This window comes from Musa acuminata, chromosome BXJ3-5 (genome assembly GCF_036884655.1).
Source record: "Musa acuminata AAA Group cultivar baxijiao chromosome BXJ3-5, Cavendish_Baxijiao_AAA, whole genome shotgun sequence".
NCBI lineage: Eukaryota > Viridiplantae > Streptophyta > Magnoliopsida > Zingiberales > Musaceae > Musa > Musa acuminata.
In genome coordinates, this window is record NC_088353.1 from 1304150 (window position 1) to 1322868 (window position 18719).

At 39.3% G+C, this 18719-nt stretch overlaps 2 protein-coding genes and 1 long non-coding RNA gene across 19 annotated transcripts; 2 read left to right on the forward strand and 1 right to left on the reverse strand.

Moving 5' to 3' along the window:
• Positions 1 to 221: 221 nt before the first annotated feature.
• Positions 222 to 5724, forward strand: LOC103983564 (S-adenosyl-L-methionine-dependent tRNA 4-demethylwyosine synthase). Its single transcript, XM_009400797.3, has 8 exons — positions 222 to 1195; positions 1624 to 1739; positions 2490 to 2665; positions 3366 to 3556; positions 3661 to 3747; positions 4729 to 4886; positions 4966 to 5176; positions 5262 to 5724. Exons 1-8 carry the CDS (start codon positions 341 to 343, stop codon positions 5409 to 5411), a joined length of 1944 nt encoding a protein of 647 aa, XP_009399072.2. The 5' UTR covers positions 222 to 340; the 3' UTR covers positions 5412 to 5724.
• A 5538-nt stretch (positions 5725 to 11262) lies between these two features.
• On the reverse strand, positions 11263 to 18481 carry LOC135638532 (uncharacterized). 17 transcript variants are annotated; one of them, XR_010496642.1, is made up of 11 exons: positions 18372 to 18478; positions 16424 to 16568; positions 16229 to 16344; positions 15729 to 15948; positions 15488 to 15648; positions 15116 to 15255; positions 13277 to 14699; positions 12974 to 13015; positions 12670 to 12812; positions 11830 to 12064; positions 11263 to 11730 (listed from the first exon to the last, which is right to left on the reverse strand). It is a non-coding gene; the product is annotated as an uncharacterized LOC135638532 (long non-coding RNA). The 17 variants fall into 17 exon arrangements; XR_010496637.1 differs by adding an exon at positions 17650 to 17788 and having other exon boundaries at positions 12974 to 14699; positions 16229 to 16325; positions 16424 to 16527; positions 18372 to 18471; XR_010496630.1 differs by adding an exon at positions 17650 to 17788 and having other exon boundaries at positions 12974 to 14699; positions 16424 to 16527; positions 18372 to 18471.
• LOC135638531 (uncharacterized) lies at positions 11935 to 16815 on the forward strand. The gene is made up of 5 exons (XM_065151673.1): positions 11935 to 12067; positions 13157 to 13221; positions 13311 to 15566; positions 15870 to 15978; positions 16138 to 16815. The coding sequence occupies exons 1-5, from the start codon at positions 11950 to 11952 to the stop codon at positions 16752 to 16754; spliced, it is 3165 nt and encodes a 1054-aa protein (XP_065007745.1). The 5' UTR covers positions 11935 to 11949; the 3' UTR covers positions 16755 to 16815.
• Positions 18482 to 18719: the final 238 nt, after the last annotated feature.

Genomic DNA, 18719 nt, shown 5'->3' on the forward strand with positions numbered 1-18719 from the left:
GGCTTTTCCGTTCTCTTTGATGCATTTGTATCGGGTCGGATTTAATATTGGGTCCAATAAACTTATGGATCTAAACCAAGATCCACACCCTGTGGAGTTTTTGGGATGACAGAAGTAGCATATTGCTGCACCGGGTATGAGTGGATCGGATCTTAGACTAACCCTATAGGGCCAAAACATTCGATCCATTAATAGGTTTGCTCCAACCCGACCAGTCCCTATTGCCATTAGCTTGTTCGTTCTTTGAACTCGTTGCTTCCTCGCAGACCTCCTTTGGGAAGACACCGTCTCGCGGCGGCGAGAGATCACCACCGAGCTCAACCGCCGAAGGGCGGCCAAAATGGCCAAAACACCCCTTGATCCACCCCTTTCCTCTTCTCGACTCGCTCTCGTCGCCCTCCTCTCCGCCACCTCCGTCTTCTTCCTCTGGAAGTCCCGCCGCCGTCTCCGCGTCCTTCTCTCCCCCTACTCCTCCATGAATACCCCAAAACCTAGCCCTAGGGGAAAAATCATCTACGCCTCCGCCACCGGCACGTCCAGGTCTCTCGCTGGCCGCCTCTCCGACTGCCTCCGCTCCCACGGCCTCGCCTTCGATCTCGTCGACCCGAGGCACTACGAGCCGGAGGACCTCCCCAAGGAGGCCCTCGTCCTGATCGTGGCCTCCACCTGGGAGGAGGGGCGGCCGCCGCCCGACGCCCAGTTCCTCGCCCGGTGGCTCGCCGAGAGCACCGCGGACTTCAGGGTCGGGTCGCTGCTCCTGGCCAAGTGCCGGTTCGCGGTGTTCGGCGTCGGGTCGAAGTCGTACGGCGATAGTTTCAATGCGGCGGCCAAGGACTTCTCGAAGTGGATGAGGGCGCTCGGGGCCTCGGAAATGGCGCCGGTGTGGGAAGGGGATGTGGATTCTGGGGATGTCGATGAGGTGTTCGAAGTATGGAGTCGACGGATTGTTGCATTACTGAAGGGAGAGGATTTGAAAAAAGACTCGGGACATTCCGGTTCTATGGTGGAGAGCGTTGGTTTTGATGAATCTGACGAAGAGGTAGAGGAGGAAGTCCTGGAACCGGTTGTCGTGGATATGGAGGACATTGCTGGAAAAGCTCCTTCGAGGAGACCATCTGTTGCTTTAACGAACGGTTGGGAGAATGGTGTGAAAGATATGGTTACACCAGTTATTAGGGTAAACTTGGAGAAGCAGGTACACTGTGTTGTTCTAGGCTCTCCTGAAAATTGTGTTCTTTTTTTTCTATCTCCTGCGCTGGTATGGTAATAAGCATTCCAGATCAACTGTGGAGAGACCTTTCTTATGCTGGGTACTAGAGTATTTTGTTTACAACATAGATTCATCTTTTTTATTTGCCAATTTGACATGTTTACATAAAATAAATGTCATAAAGGATTGCCTTTCTCTACATGTAGTGAGGTGAACATCAAAATATTATGGAACAGAACTCAAAGGCTTACAATTTATCATGTACTTCGTGTAGAATTATCTATTAGTACTAGGTTCTTCTGGCATTTCGAGAACTGTTTTTTTTTTTTTTTGCTTTACTATCTCTCAGATCTCAAAAAAGTTTCCAAGTTGACAATATAACATCTCTTTTGCCAATTACTTCAATATTGCAGGGATATAAAATTATTGGTTCACACAGTGGAGTAAAACTATGTAGGTGGACAAAGTCACAGCTCCGAGGCCGTGGGGGTTGTTACAAGCACTCATTTTATGGCATAGAGAGTCACAGGTAAAACAATTAATATTTCTCTTGTTTGGTTTGTTGTTACTAGTACATCTGCTAGGTTCTTGTTCTTTTCTTATTTCCTGATCTGGTGATTGTAATGCCATTTTGAACCTTGCTTCTAGTTACCACTTCTCTTAAAAAGTATGTAAGCATACAATATCAACTGAAAGAACTTTTTATTTTTATTTTGAGATGTTCATCACTCTTCAGCATGTACTAATCAGCGTTTGGAGGTTCTTCAAACTCTCTTCTTACTGAAAACATGTAATGTCATTTGTCTTCATGTACTAGTTAGAGTTTGAAGGTCAAAGTATAGTTTTGTTAAGGGATTTACTGAAAACATCAGCAGTGGAATTTCCAATGGATATGTCATTTGTCTTCGTGTTCTTATTACGTTGGAGTAATAGATGTAAGATAGCTGAAATGTTTTGGTGATATGACATCCAAATTATATTTACTATGGGTTATTTTTCACATGCAGTCAAGCTTTTATACATATCTTGAACCCAGCAAAAACCACATGATTGGTATAGAAGAATAATCTCTAGTAGCAATTAGCCTTAAGGAACTATAGAGATGTAGGCCTTTGTTGCCCTAGACAAAAACCTATGAAATAAAAATGTTATTGTTGTCATTATTTCTTATTGTGGCTTATATGATGACATGGATAAGTATTTTCTGCATATTTCTTGTGACAATTGCTCCATCTCATGCTGAACTGAGTAAAGCCATTCTAATTTCTTATTTGAGCAGGTGTATGGAAGCAACACCTAGTTTGGCTTGTGCAAATAAATGTGTTTTCTGTTGGAGGCATCACACAAACCCTGTTGGGAAGAGCTGGCGGTGGAAGATGGACAATCCTCTAGAAATTGTAGATGTTGCCATCGATGAGCACACTAAAATGATTAAGCAAATGAAAGGTGTTCCAGGTGAGTGTCTTGTTTCTGTATTGTTCTAATGATGGTAGATTTTAGATCAGTCATGAATCACTGGTAGCCTGGTGTTCCATTTTTGTAATTCACATATGTAAGGTAATGGTTTGCACTTTGTACAATATGTGTGAATAGTTTCTTGATTTTTCAGATCCATGTCCATGTTATGTACTTTTAAGTTTTCTAGGTCTGTACTATCTGAAGTCTCTTGATTATTATATTAATCTGAAATTGTACCCTGATAGCATCTTGTACATTTCTGTTATATATATATATATATATTATATGTGTGTATATATATATATTTATATGTGTGTGTGTATATATATATATATATGTATATATGTATATATATTTATATGTATGTATATATATATATGTTGTGGCTCAAACTTCTGTAAATTCATGAGTCCCTTTATTTTATTAGAGCCTCATGTCCTATGCATATTAGGGGAAAAGAAAAGAGTCGTTTGAATTCTCCTATCTTCCCTAATACAAGAACCACAAATTCCTTGTTTCTTCTTATAATCTAGGACTTTGTGCGTAATATGATGCCTTGTACTGCATAGCTTTGCACTCTTGATTCTTTTGTGGTAGCATTAGTTGTTATTTTGGCTTCCTGTTAAAACCTCTAATGCTTATAATTTTTAGAGGCCTGAATTAAACTAACGAGATGATGTTATTCTTCTTAATGCAGGAGTAAAGCCAGAACGCTTGTCAGAAGGTCTCTCTCCTAGACATTGTGCCTTGTCTCTTGTTGGTGAACCAATAATGTATCCGGAGATTAATACACTTGTTGATGAGTTACATAGGAGACATATATCTACTTTCCTTGTTACAAATGCTCAATTTCCTGACAGGATAAAAATGTTGAAACCCATAACACAGGTTACCTTCTGCCTTCTTAATTATACATTGTTCTTTATTATGTTTATGAATATTGAATTTAGTCTGCTAAAGCTGAAGTTGAATGGCTATTAATATGGTTGCAGCTATATGTCAGTGTAGATGCAGCTACAAAAGACAGTCTAAAGGCAATTGATAGACCACTCTTTGGTGATTTCTGGGAGCGCTTTCTGGTGAATATCTGAAAAATTGAACATAGCATTTTGCATTACGCTTCTCTAAAGTGCTTAGCATGCAGTGTATTTGTGTGGAGAATCTTCTGTTAGCTCTTTTTCATTCTTTTGATTCAGGCATATGTGAAATAATCTGCTCAAAATAAGTGCCCATGTAACAAGCACTAGTTGACAAATTAAGATTTGAACAGGTGAGATTGGTCCTAGGGGTTTGGAATAAAGATTGTTTGGATCAAATTGGATGATATGGATTGACAAAAAAAGATCAATATTTATAATATTACAGAAGTAAGAAAAAGTCATTTATACTAAAATATTGACTTTTGTGCATTCATCATGCAAAAAGAAAAAACAAAACATAAAAATACAAGTGCTTAATAAGCACTTGCATTTTCTTTGCTGACAATTTTATATGGACAGTGGACTATTTAATTATGAACAATTGCCTGCTTATGCATGATCTCCTCTTTTTATTTGACTTTTGATGCCTTGTGGACTTCTATATTGGGAGTTTTCTTACAGAAATTGCATGACTATATCAATGGTCAGCACCTTGTCAGAGTAGGAGGGGGATTTCACCAAGTAGTAATGTTTTTTCTTCACATTCATTTTGCCTTTTGTTGGATATCATAAGAGGTTGTTCAGTACAAGCATAAACATCGAAGGGAATAAATGAACTATAAGCTAATAGTATATACTTTCTTTTTTGGATTGAGAATAGAAAAAATCACCTTGATTTTCTCGTCACCCAGATATCTATCTATAGAGGATAAATTACTCGATCATTTTGCTAAAATGGGATTTTTGGTCACATCATATAAATCGACCACTGTATTTGTTTTGCTCGTTACAAGATAACTTTTTATCCAGTTCTGAAATCAGACAATCCCAAGTATTCATTTGTTTCCTTTCAATTTATGGTTATGAGAACAGTTTGGAAAAATGCAATTTTTGATGTGGTATTTGATTAAATATTATCAGGATTCACTAAAAGCTCTGCGAGACAAGGAACAACGAACAGTTTACCGATTAACTTTGGTTAAAGGGTGGAATGCAGAAGATGTAGAGGCATATGCAAACTTGCTTGGTATTGGAAAGCCTGATTTAGTTGAAATCAAAGGCGTGACGTATTGTGGCTCGTGAGTTGCTTGTGTGGTTTATTTCCAGCATAGAACTTCATTTCCGAAGGTACTAAGTGCTTCTTTTTGCTCATCACAGTTCTGCCACATCAAAGCTGACAATGGACAATGTTCCTTGGCATTCTGATGTTAAAGCCTTTTCAGAGGCTTTGGCAATGAAAAGCAGTGGTGAATATGAGGTCGCCTGTGAGCATGCTCATTCTTGCTGTGTCCTCCTAGCAAAGGTGGATAAGTTCAAGATAAAGGGTGAATGGTACACATGGATAGATTATGAACGATTTCATGAGCTGGTAATTTTCTTGAAGTTTTGCTCCTGTAGTATCCCTTGTAATGTTCAGTGATTTACTAATACAAGTTTACTGAAATTGGCAACAGGTGGCTTCAGGAAAGTCATTCAAGACAGAAGACTACATGGCTCGTACGCCTTCCTGGGCTGTATATGGTGCAGAGGAAGGTGGATTTGATCCAGATCAATCTCGATACAGGAAAGAGAGGCGTCATGGAGCTGCAAGCGTGCAGACCTAGCTGGTCGGTCACTGTTCAAGTGGCGCTATGTATTTTTCGCCAACCAGCAGGTGCTGAGCCAGATCAGTTTCTTGCGGTAAAGTTTTACTCTTGTTGTTGGGTATGTGTACTGTAAATTGCTTGCAGAATACTTAGGTAGACGATCGGGAAGTTATGATTAGCTACCTGGTCAGATAAATTTTTGCTTGTTTTGCCCTCCAAAGAGGAACTTTTTGCAGACACATCTATATTGGGGGATCAAGTAGCAGGTGAAAGCATAGTTGTTTTGCCAAACATCTATTTTGATCAATGAGAAGATCAAAATTATAACTAATTTCTCCAAATCTTGAGAGCTTGGATGTCAATTATCTTTTCAAAAAGCTATGGGCCCATGTGGAAAGCAAACTATCTTCAAGGAATCATCTCAAAAGCAGGGTAATTTCATGAAAACTTCTTACTCTTTGTGTGCAGTGCTGACAGCTCCACTATTATGCAACCTGTGTTTTTGGTTTATACGTCTGATTCCTCATGACCCTTTAAAGTGTGGTTCTTTGGCACTACAACTTGTAGATGGCAGTTTCTTCCCTTCGTCATGCGGATTTATTACCCAATTGAATTGGGTCTCTTTTAATGATTGAACATATTTGGATAGAAAAGTCAATATCTAAAGCGGGTCCAAGCAATTTGGCTAAAATTTGCAGAGAATTCAACCTTCTATTATTTCCAGCCATGTAGGGAAATAAAGGATGATTTTAAGTGAACCTTCTATTATAAAGTTAGCTGAACTTATTATAAATCAATTTTGTCTAGTATTTTTGCACATATGATTTTAGATTTATTATATTAAAATTATGGAGACAGTATATTTATTGTGCTACAGAAGTTTAATGTCAAATATCATTATATAGCAATTGCTTGGGTGATATGCCAACGACATTAATTATATATTATTTCTCATAATTAGTTATCTTTAATATTTTGATTTTTTTATTTAAAAAATTATATTGACATCTTTATAATTACGAAAGTGAAATAACTAAATTTATTTATCTTAATGTCATCGGTTTTACTAATAAAAATAAAAAAAATAAAAAAATAATTTTAATCTTTAAGTTGGTACAGGCAGACGACGACGGTGTCATTATGGGGTATTTGTTATGGAGGAAAAAAGCGACAATGAAATGTAAGGGTTGTTCGGTAACTGCATTGATAATGAATATGACAACATAGTCGACGTTGAATTCCATAACCCATATTTTTCTATCGTGGTCAAATACATTAATCGGAAGTTGGACAACCGCTCGCTTATTAGCCTTCCAGAGCTTTCTTTCCCAATCGACGATTATTGCAACAAATAGAACTCCTCCAATGAGCCCCTATCTCCCCTTTTTTATGCGCATGCTAGAATTGACATGGTAGTGGAGGCAACGACAAGAGTTCCCAGACCCTTAGCTTTAGTTTGACCGATCTATCCAATGGGTCAACAACGAGGTGGCCACCATCTTTACTATAGATCTCGTGGCAACCACCACCATCCGTGTTAATGTTGACGCAATTGCCGAGCAGCAAAAGGGCCACTGTTGCATATGATGGTGGTCGTCGTGGCATCTATGACGAAGGTGATAATCACCTTGCTACTGACCCATTGGGTGGATTACTCAACTCGAAGCTGGGGTGAGCGATTGTCACTCCCCCTCACTACCGCGTTAGTTATGACATGGGCATAAAAAAAAGGAAGATGAGGGACTTATCGAAGAAAGAGTTCTATTTACCACGATTGTCGTCGACTAAAAAGGAAAGCTCTAGAAGGCCAACAAGTAAGCGATTATTGAGCTCTCTATGATTGTATTCAATAGTGGTAGAAAAACATGGATCCCGATATTCGATGTTGAGTACATCATCGTACTCATCGTCGACGTTGTTGCCGAGTAATCCTTACCTCTCGTCATCACTTCTTCATCTACAATAGTCACCCGTGGAGCCTAATAATGTCACGATCAGTTATCCACCACCACCAATTGAAATATTAATTTTATCTTTTTATCTTTTATTTATATATTTTTATTAGTAAAACCGATTACGTTGGGATAAATAGACCTACATAGTTTAATTATAAGAATACCAAAATAATTTTTAAAATTACATATAAAAATAACTAATTGCATGGGTAATCTATAAAAATAACTAATTACGTGAAGAAAACTAAAATTTAGGATGCCACATCGCTCCGAAAGATTTTAGTTGTGAATCATCTGTGGCAGCCACATCGCCCCGAAAGATTTTAGTTGTGAATCATCTCTGGTACAGAGGCGAGAGAAACCGGTTTCAAAAGTATCACTCTTTCTCGAATGTGGCGGAGACGACGTGTGAGTCGAGTCCATGAAACCGACCGCAAGAACTCGCGGTTCAACTCGAAGGAGGTCCGCGTCTGAACCGGCATCAATTCGCTCGGCTTAATTCTCGACAATCGACCGGTTGGTTCACGGAAGCCGGAAGTCCAAGAGACGCGGAGATACTGTGGAGATAGCGGAGTGACGAAACGATGTCGCCGGGGATGATCAATGCGAACCCCATAGTGCACGCGAAGAAGGAGAGGGTCACCCGAGCGCTCGCTCGCTCGGAGGATGTCCGTCGACGACGCCCTCGATGTCTTTTATAACCTTCGTCCGACTGATTTCTCCGTTGTTTCCCTCTTGATTGCTGTTGTCGGTGCTGATACCTCACCCAAATGCTGTTGTCGCAACAAAGCTCACGAGGTGCTTATACAGACCTTCCGATTCATTTGTTGGAGAAAGCTATCTATCATCGTATCTACCCATTATTGTATTGTATGCCTGAATCGATGAGCACAATGATCATGTATTGTTGGATGCATCATCAAATCCCTCGTGTTTGTGACATGATAAGAACACATCTCCATGCATGTACATCAGTGAAGAGTGCAAGCTGGTGCATGGCCAATCATACTATTCGTTAGATGTGATCTACAAATTCATCTTTCGATGCCTGCATGAACCATCTGCATAGATTATATCATCAGCTAACATTTTCTTCCCACAGGTTTCTCCTTTTTTCCATTCTATCAGGAGATTATCAGATAGGATCCCATGTACTTAATCCTAGTGAACACATCTCCGACACCTGTGACCGCAACTAGCAAAGCCGATAGCGATCGGAGAGTTGTCTCGGCTCCAATTCCAGTTGCAGGAGATCTCAGATCTGCGATCTAAGATCTAGGATACGAGAGCGACCGGGGAGGGGTCCAAGAGCATGATCGGGGGCTCTGGCTCTTGCGGTCGTGGGTAATAAGTTAATATTTAGCCGTCATTTGTGTTATCTCATAGGCTCACGAGGAATTATTCGCTATAGGTATGTCTACACGGTTTTGCCCTTTCGAGGCTTGTGAGTCTTAAAAAACGTCTCTAAGGATAAGAGTGACTCGACAAACTTATAAGTTCTTGGTTTCCTACTCCTCAATCAATATAAAATTAAATGCCCTTATCAATGCTCTCCCCGTAGGGGAGCCAAGAGATCATAGCCCTTCTTCTAGCATCATAATGTTGATGTCGTCGATTGAGAATCAACACAGTTTGATTCTGTCTCGAAGGCACAAGCTCATCTAATAATTGTGCAAGGTGATGGGAGTCTAGGAAGGTCTAGTTGAAGTGATCCTAAGGTGATCATTGAATGCTCGAGATGGTTTTTGAGTCAAACTGAGGGGGTGTTGGCCTCCTCAGGGTTCTAGAGATGAGCTAATGTGTGCCTTGGCTTTATTGAGAACCCTACACAAGCGGTCAACGTTTGGGGGATCTCCTAACCCGATCCCTCTAATGATAAAGTTAGTACAAGTGGAGTAGGAATGGTAGAAGTTTTACATCGAGTCTCCTCTTCAGACCTTGGGGATCGACTTTTATACCTGGGTAGCTAGTGAAGGGAGATCGACAATTACTGGAGACCTAGTGCGTATGCCCTCCTGAGGCTCATTTATGCAAACGGTCGAATGGTACGATTCCTTGTCATATGTCGTCAGTGAAGGACGACTACAGAGGCATCGCTTATCAGCACCGGTGGCCACTCGGAATAGGCAAACGACAATCGATTGTGCCAGTCGATCGAGGAAGGTGCAAACAAGCTTTTTCACTAGGGAGTTATTGCTCCTGACGATCGACGTGTCTCGCCTTTCCCAAAATCATAGTATGGTGGGGGCAGAAGGTTGCTGCCTTGTCATCTACCATTAGGAAAGGGGAGGTGGGCATTTCTCTACCCACGTTAGCATCTTGGTGATAGTGAGTTGGCATACTAGTAATTAAGAGTCGCAATCGGGGAGGGCTTTGGGAGATCTTAAATGAGAAGCAATAATTGGCTCTGGGCTTTGAGAGTGCGTCGAAGGAGGCATCCGAGGAGGGAAGGCAACAATAGGAAAAGGGGAACGACTTCAACGATTGCGAGGAAACGAAGCTTGATCCCTGGTGGTGTCGATCTTTCTAAATAGAAGAAAGAGTAGTCTCCCTCTCCTATTCTTCTTTTTCCTTCGTAAGAGTTCCCTTACTTCTCGCTACTCGTTCCTTCATCAGAGTTCCTTCATCAGTGTCAAGGGAACTCTGATGAAGGAAATATAAGAATAGGAGAGGGAGAAAGCCTTGCTTAGAAGCAAGGAAACTTTGATATCATGTAGAATAGAGGAATATATTATGAAAGGGATTGATTTTATTCATTGAGGTAATATGTATTTAGATAAGTTTCGAGGGAGAGATTTTTCTCGATTCAATTTACGTAATCAAATTAATCACTCAAAATCTATGATTAGGCAAAGTTCAACCAATCGAGTTCCAAGAAACAGAATACAGTAGCAAAATCTACCACTAAAGCTGAATACTGAGTCATCATCACCACTACCGTAGAATTCAATTATGTCACTAACTACTACACTAACTTGACATCACCTCCCAATCTACTCTCATAATATATTATGATAACGTTGATACCACCTATCTATACACTAATCTAATATTCCACTCACATATACAACACATTGTCATCAACTTTCACTTTGTTAAAGATCAAATAGTCATACATGAACTACATGTTTCTCACGTTCATATTTCTGACCAACTAATAGGCTCCCTTTCAAAGTCTCTCGTTGGTAAGATATTTCAATTACATGACATCTTTGACAAAAACCTACTCTTGCAAAGGCATGATAGAAAATCATGATATAGAATAACATCCGATAAAAGATCATGGTAGAAACATACCATCCTTGTATTCCTTATATCTTCAATCAATTTAAGGATCAATCACAAATTTAAATAATAAAAATTTTAAGTACATGATTAAAAAAATATATTCCTCTATATATATATATATATATATATATATATATATATATATATATATATATATATATATATATATATATATATATATATATATATATATATATCACTTCATTCAATAAAATAACTCTTTTTACCTAACGGTCAACAGAAAGCTCTATGTTGCTTAACAAGCTATTCTCGTCCCAACGAAAGAACAACATGACATGGTGGTTTTTGACGAGAATGGGAGTGTAATAATTTCTATTCGTTTATTTTTATTTACTAGCCTTTGATTAGTTCATTAGTTATTATCCAACTGATCTTTCACAGAGCTTGAAAGTTTTATATCAACAACCATCAATAACTATTTTGACTTGAATTGATAGGAGAAAAAACCTGATGTATATATATTAAACCCCCCCAACATACTCTCTCATGCGCAAAATTAGATTAGACTTGCGTCAGTCAAACCCATAACTATTAGAAAGGACGTGACGTATACTAAACTCTCATCTCCCTCTACTACTAATACATATGTAAATACACATAAGATCTAAAGAAATCTCTCTAATTCTATCCAACTCATCAGAACAGGTAAACTGTACTTTTCAGTGTCCTCATCCTACTATGGTGTTTGGCCCCATTGCCATAACTTTAACAATTCATACTACAGATAAAGAATCGAGATCTTCGAGGTAAAGTCCATCAGATTAGTCGAAACGGTGGTTGGGATGAATCCTTCAAAGCTAAAAGATGTCATGGCTCCAATAGATGGATCAACACAATCCATGGCGGGTTTTTGGCTGCTAAAACAAAAAAAGGAGGAGACGTAACATCGACACCGGCATTTCACCGCCCATGCGACGACACACCACCTCTTACAAGACCTCCCACTTCCTCAGCCGAAGAAGCTTTGCGTGCAAGCTTGGGAAGAAGTCTTCCGCAAGGAGAAGGCCTCTTGCTTTGCTTGGAATGGAGCCAAGACAGACGCGGACGCACTCATGCAGCAACAGCTGCAGAATCTAGCGTTCGATATAAACGTCCCGGTTGAGTAAAAGATGGCCCACGCTTTTGCTGTGAAATGGACAGTTCACCTGGAAACAAAGAGAGGAGTCACCTACCTGCGTCGGTGAAACAAATAACCATCACGCTGATCTCCACCGGATATCTCAAGGTGAAGGCCATGGAGAACTCCACGGTGCGGCGACAAGGTTAACAGGAGAAAGAAGAAGAGTGTGTCTATGGCGAAGCGACCGGATTTTGCACAGAAGCTGTTGGATGACATCAGGAGGAGGAAGGAGAAGCTGGGATATGTTGCATCGTCATCGGGACAGCAACCGGCGCAGCCACCTGCTTCTGGTATGTTAAAACATCCGTGAGAGCAAAATGGCGAGCGGTGGATGAGTTAATCTAAGCATATGACATAGCTCGACCTTTCAGTATGTATACATTACCTGATTCCAGTTTGAATGGAAGAGACCACAAAACAAAAAGACTATTTATTAGAACGTTTAGTTCATCAATCGACAGGCATTTAGAAATATTAATTTATTGCCTCGCCTTTTTCTAACTTGATTGTTATTATGCTCATCGTCTGCTCCAATCTCTTAATTAGGTTTGAGATGGACAAAGGAATTTAAAGTTCCTTATTTATTATCTTTCGAACTTTAATTAGAGGTTTTCTTCTATCATTAGAAATGTTTTGGGTGACATATTAATTATTTAATTTTGGAAATAACTTATTAATTATGAGCATTCTTTAGGCTAATTGTTGACAAAACCAACCTACTATAGTTTAAGCTTTCCAATTTTTTTTAAAAATATATAAAAAAAATTGATTTTATCCAAAACTTTCTCCCTCGAACCTAATTAAGAGTTGCATAATCTTAGGAGCTTCAAATAAAACAAAAGAACTCAAATTTGCTTAGATAAGAATCCTAGCTATTCACTCACAGACTTACATTCGGTGAATGGGGTAGACAGCTTCCTCCATGATCCGTTTGAACAAGATACTCTGAAACAAGGTCTTCTGAACAGAACTCTTAGGAGGACCTAAGATCCCTTCATCAGACGAGCTTGTTCTATGCTTGAAATAATTCTGCATCTGTAGAAAACAAAAAAGTCATTTTATGACAAAGGCAACGATTAGCGAGCATTAGTGCCACAGCATTAGGAACCAAATCATGAGTAGCAACAGCATGATCATGAAATATCCTACAGAAACAAAGCAACAGCAAAGTCTACATACGTTTAGCTAGCGCCTACCTTCGCTGTTTCATTCCATATTTTGGGCATAGATGCAGCAGCCTTTGCAACAAGAAATGCATATCAGTGCCATTTCCGGCATAATAACACAAATGATGATATTTTTAAAAGATATCCTATATATCCCTGGCTTGAGAATTATATGCTCGACATGTTAATCATCTTCTTTGAATAATATTGTAGAGTATCATGTCAGCTCCCGACGGTCGTCCAGAGGAACAGGAGACATAATGAAGAAGAAGAACTATGCAAGTTCCTTAAACACAACTTTTTAAATAATGGAATATGTTCGGCTGTATGCACCATTCAGTGATGTTATTTTTGTTCTTGTTGGCAGAGTTTGCAGAGCAGCAAGAATCCGGTCAGCGCACAAGTGACGGAAATATGGCTCAGCACCAAACATAACAAAACAGCTGCTCCTCAAGTTGTTTCACGGGAGATTGTTCCTGTTGGAAGAGCCACAAGCATTCAGAATTCTGTCGATGTGTCAATGGCACTAGCACTGGCACTCAGTAATAGTGGAAAACTTCATTACATAGCTAAATTTGGTAACGAGCTCATTCCACAGAGTGGATCTATATATTATGCAGGAACTGCAAATCAACACTTGTTATACAGCACGAAACATCATGCCGATCGATATCCTTTTTTATCCAACTTGCAAGTCGGTGAAATATCAAAAGGTGTTCAGAAATTGAATAAGATCCTCGAAACCTTCTCCGATAGGACAAATTTTGGAAAGGATTCAATTCAGATTGGAAGAGAATTGTTGAAAGGGGCCATAGATTTGGAAGAGTCATTGAAAATGCTTGCCACCCTGCAGGAGGCTTCAGATTACATGGTTGGCTCTCAAGGGAGGCAGATCAAATTGCTCGAGGGTGTGGAAGACGATGAAACATCTGACGTCAAAGACAATCGGAAGGCTCTAATGTACAAGCCCAGAATTTCTTTTGATGGGTCCATCAACCATTTCTACAAATTCACCAAAGCAAATGATGATACCAGAATTCAAGGGCAGAGAAAAACGCCATCATCTTCTATGAAAAAAAGCATAGCCAAAACAAATTATAGTCAGAGTTCATTAGATGCATCAACGCAAGTCGATACACACAAACAGTCTCTGAGTTGTGGTCCTGGATCGCTACCTAATTCCTTGTATTCAGGCATTACACACAAACAAGGCCATGGTGGTGAACCTGGAAACTTCTCAACTGGTAGTGGCAAGTTCTCTGCTTCAAAGAACACCAAGCAGTTGGATCCTAAAAGCCTGGTGAGCAGCAGTGTAAGAATGCCAAATATTGTTGCTAAACTTATGGGCCTTGAAGAACTTCCAATGCCCAAGGCTGAGGGGAAAAAAGTTGAAGGAAAGAAAGAACCGAAGTCTAAGAAAGAGATGGTGATAGGTCAGACGTCAATAGCAGATGAAAAAGTGAGAAAAGAGAACAAGATTCTGAATGAAAACGGCGTTGACGAAACTAAGGACAAAAGCAGCAAGGAGAAGACAAATTATATACGGAACATGACTCCATTGTCAAATCATGCACCAAAGAGGCATCTTGAAATCAATAGGAAGATCGAGAACATCGACATAAACCACAGTTTAAAAGAAGGGATAGCCAAGAAGAATTTGGTACAACTGAGAGAAAAGGCAGAAAAAGAAGAAGAGAGAAGAAACATATCTGAATCAGTTCGCCAGCTTATCAGCAAATCAAACCAAGAAGGTGACCTGCAAAGAACCAAAAAGAAGCAACCGTCCATCAGCCATGATGAAACAGCTGGCAATAAAGATACATGCATGAACCAAAAGGACAATGGCCAAAATTGCTTAGCTCTTCCAAGCAATCAGACAAACACCCGAGGGTCGTTGCAAAAAGCAACAGTCAAAGTAAAACCCAAATATGAAGTTTGTGAAATTGCAAAAGAAAAAGAGCGTGCTACAAACATCAAGTTGAAGGCCACCGCAGCAACAAAAAGTGAACAGAAATCTAGGAAATCTACCGAGAAAATAAGCATGCATAAGATGTTATCTAGCGGCACAGTTGTAGCTATAGAAAGAAATTCAGAAAAGGATAGAAATGTAGAGGAACCAAAAGGACATGCAAAGAGCAGTCATCAAGAGATGCAAAACACAATGGAGAGAACCTCTGCCTATGTTGAATTGGATAGAACGTCATCACATAAGAACTCTGAAGATACGAAGCTCTTACAGACATATTCAAGAACTGATAAAGAGCTGCCTCAAATTCTGGTGAAAACATTGATGAAGCCTGTAAATTTTCCAACTGCAAAGAAAGTAGATACAGCAAACATGAAAGTTCAGAAAGGTGAAAGACATAAAGTTCTAGGGGACAGTTCTGGATATAATAGAACACAAAATGAGAAAAGACAGCAATCATCCTTCTTACATGATCTGGAGAAGAGATGGAAAGAAAGAATCAGTAAAGAAAAAGGAACAAAAGTTAGCTTTCATGAAACAAATTCAGAACAACATCTAGAGCAGAAAACTAAATCAACCTTGGTTTCAGATAATTCTTCAGTTGATGCTGGCGAAGACAAAGAAGTATTAGAAGAGGAGACAGTTGCGGAGACCAATGTAAGTTATCCTCTCTCCAAGCATTGAAGCAACAAAGTCGATCTGCATTGACTCTGAGCGATGAAAATATCTCTTTTTTGCCCTATGATAAAATAGATCAGTTAAAACCTCAGGCAAAGTAGAAACAAAATCTATCACAGAGAAGAAAACAGATAATCTTACTGATTAATTGACTGATTCATTGTGAATTCATTTTGCTAGAATAATATGAAAACCTCATTATGGCCAGGACACAACTCCATGAAGCTTTTGCACTATATTCTGTTTATTGGCCTGCTAGCATCTCATACATTTTTCTCCCAGGATGATGACATAATAAAATCAGCTTTGGAGGCTTTACCAGAGCAAGAAGCTTCCATCAGTGTAGATTCAGAACCACAACCTTATAACAACAGGGAAAAGCTGACAGAAGGTAACTTAAATATTGTAATTGTTAAACATTGTGTGTGTGTGTCTATATATATATGCAACATGCAAGCCCAACACAATCAATCTGAATTTTGAAAATTATCATAACAACAAAATTAGGAAAAAAAAAAGTTTAATGATTGTATGTAATCTCTTGTTGCAGATGTAAATAACGACAGGCAGCTTAGCAATTGTAATACCCTAAATCAGATGAGTCAGGCAATATCTGAAGTAAATGGACAAGGTTCACTTACCAAGGATGAACATTTCCTCATGCAACTTCTGATTAACAATCAGCATTTCCGCAACACAGCACAAGAAATTTTCAAAATTGATATTCCAGTTGGTGTTCTACAAACCAGCAACCAGGCTTGTCCAAAAGAGGAAAACAAGTTACTTTTAGACTGTGGATATGAGTTACTGAGGAGAAAAGGGAAAAGAGAGGTTACCTGTGCCATGACAAGGCCTCATGCAACAGGGGAAGCTAGATACCTGGATGCACTGGTGAAGGAGTTGAATGATGATCTTGAGAGTCTTAAGTTCCCCAAAGAAACTACATATAATGATGACATTGCTGAATTCCTTCACATGATGCTTGAAAGAGACATTGAAAATAGTAAGCCAGATATAAACTGTATGTGGGATATTGGTTGGAACAGCAGTATATTTGCATCAGTTGAAAAAGACGAAATTGTAAGGGATATGGAGAAGCATGTATTGAATGGACTCATCAATGAGCTAGCTAGAGAGCTAGTCGATGCAACCATCAATGTTTCATAAAGAACAATTCTGAAAACTGCTTCATGCTTTGCATTAATATTGTGGAAATCCAAAATTGCTATTTAGTGGTGTAGCAAGAAAAAGGTTCCCATATATGACCATATGGAGAGTATATGTTTCAACCTAATATCAACCGCTTTCCTACAGTCAATTAGTGCATTCAGGGAAAATCTAGGGTAAAAGCAGCATAGTGAAACCTTCTAACTATTTTACAAACTTTTTTTAAGGACAGTCAGGAACCAATCATAAAAGTGTAGAAAATTACATGATAGGAAGCAAAACTAGAAGTCAGCTAAAACGGTGTTCTCATTGAGGTAAAAGGAAATATTGATCTTAATGCATAAATATCAGCATTTCTCTGATACAAATTATAAAAAATAAAATAAAATAAACTTTTCCACTAGCATAGGTCATAAGATTTCCTTTCAGGGATAATACTTTATAGCATAGAATATACATCATTAGCATAGCAGTTTGCCCACTTTACTAGATATAAGCTGGAGCTATGTCTAGCACATATATCTGAATCAAAAATTTCAGCTCCAAAGAAAGTATTAATATGCTTCAGAAAGGTGCCATAAGGATCACTGGTAGGCTTCATCTTCAACCAACCTTCTTTGAGCTGAATATTATTTGTTACCTTCTTATGTTGCATAGAGCTCAATGGCTGCAAAAAAATTCATGTAGCCGAACCCAAATAGTTGGGACATTATAGCTTTATTGTTGCTAAAACCTTGCCCTTTTCCACCTCATAAATCTTAAAGTATGATTTTAGAAATTAAAGGGAAGATCCAAGATGCAGTGCTAGCTTTCGGAACCTATGATGTAATCACGTGGGACCGAGAAAAGAAAAGCTTGATAATGCGATCTGTGTTGAAGTCATGCTCTGACAGACCTACAGCTGCTCTTGGACACGCACCGCCAGTCGTATGCATGATCTATGATCGAGCACAAAGACTGCCAAATCTTCAAAATGAGCCATAAAGTTGAGTATTATATTGGATCGTTGTCAACATATTCTACGGCTTCAAAAACTGTAACAAATGGCAACTAACAAGAACAATTAGGCAAAGCATGAACGTCACCGAGGGCATTAGAAATCAACCAAAACCACGCATACGAAACAACAACTTGACTATCCCTGTCGAATTAGGTTTTCTTGTGAATCCAACGAATGGAGAACATGTAGACAGCGAAAAGAAATTTCGTATAAAATCACGCAGAACTTAAATCGAATTTCACGAACAAACAACTTGATCAGAAATTCATAGCAGGCGCATTTTGTACCTTAAATATCATCGTCAAAACTAGAATTCACGATGCAAACAAAGAAAAAGAGAACGAGAATAAACTATACCCTCAACAACTGGACAATAGTAACCCGGCTCATCCATTCAAGATCATACGGCAAAAACAACCCATTAAACGATAGCACTAACATAAGACAACAACTAGGGCGATGATGAAATGAGATGATCGTCCGAAAGAGATCCAATACATTAAGCAACAAACCCTCATTAAAACAACGAAAATTAAATCCTCATAACAGAGATGATGGACAACGAAGGAATCGACGAACGAGGTGAGATTCCAAGATCAGAACGAAACCAAGCGAACCTGGGGGTCGTCATGGCGCGTGACGGACCGCTTCGCCCCCGATCGCCGTCTGCTTGAAGGCTTCCGGAGGCGATGTCACCTGATAGGGTGAGAGCGTTTATGGCACCAAAATCACAAGATTGCCACCTGGTAGTTCTTGTCATGATCGGGCGATAATGTGGGCCCGCTTAGGCCATCCAACACAGAGATTGGACTGTTACCTGGGCCTGGTTGGTCCACGGTTGACCGCCGGGTCCAGGTTTGCACATGTTTTGACTTCTTGCCGTCAAAGTCTCACACATGTTTACTTCTTCGACATATGTGTAGATTTGAGCAGAAACCAAATGCTTCCATCCTATATCTATCAGT

Excerpts from the sequence above, each read along its gene's own strand:
- LOC103983564 (XM_009400797.3), top strand. The coding sequence starts at position 341 with ATGGCCAAAACACCCCTTGATCCACCCCTTTCCTCTTCTCGACTCGCT. Across the intron at positions 2,666-3,365 it reads GCAAATGAAAGGTGTTCCAG|GAGTAAAGCCAGAACGCTTG; the intron begins GTGAGTGTCTTG and ends TTCTTAATGCAG. Across the intron at positions 4,887-4,965 it reads GGCGTGACGTATTGTGGCTC|TTCTGCCACATCAAAGCTGA; the intron begins GTGAGTTGCTTG and ends TGCTCATCACAG.
- LOC135638531 (XM_065151673.1), top strand. The coding sequence starts at position 11,950 with ATGGCGAAGCGACCGGATTTTGCACAGAAGCTGTTGGATGACATCAGG. Across the intron at positions 12,068-13,156 it reads GGCGCAGCCACCTGCTTCTG|AGTATCATGTCAGCTCCCGA; the intron begins GTATGTTAAAAC and ends ATAATATTGTAG. Across the intron at positions 15,567-15,869 it reads AGACAGTTGCGGAGACCAAT|GATGATGACATAATAAAATC; the intron begins GTAAGTTATCCT and ends TTTTTCTCCCAG.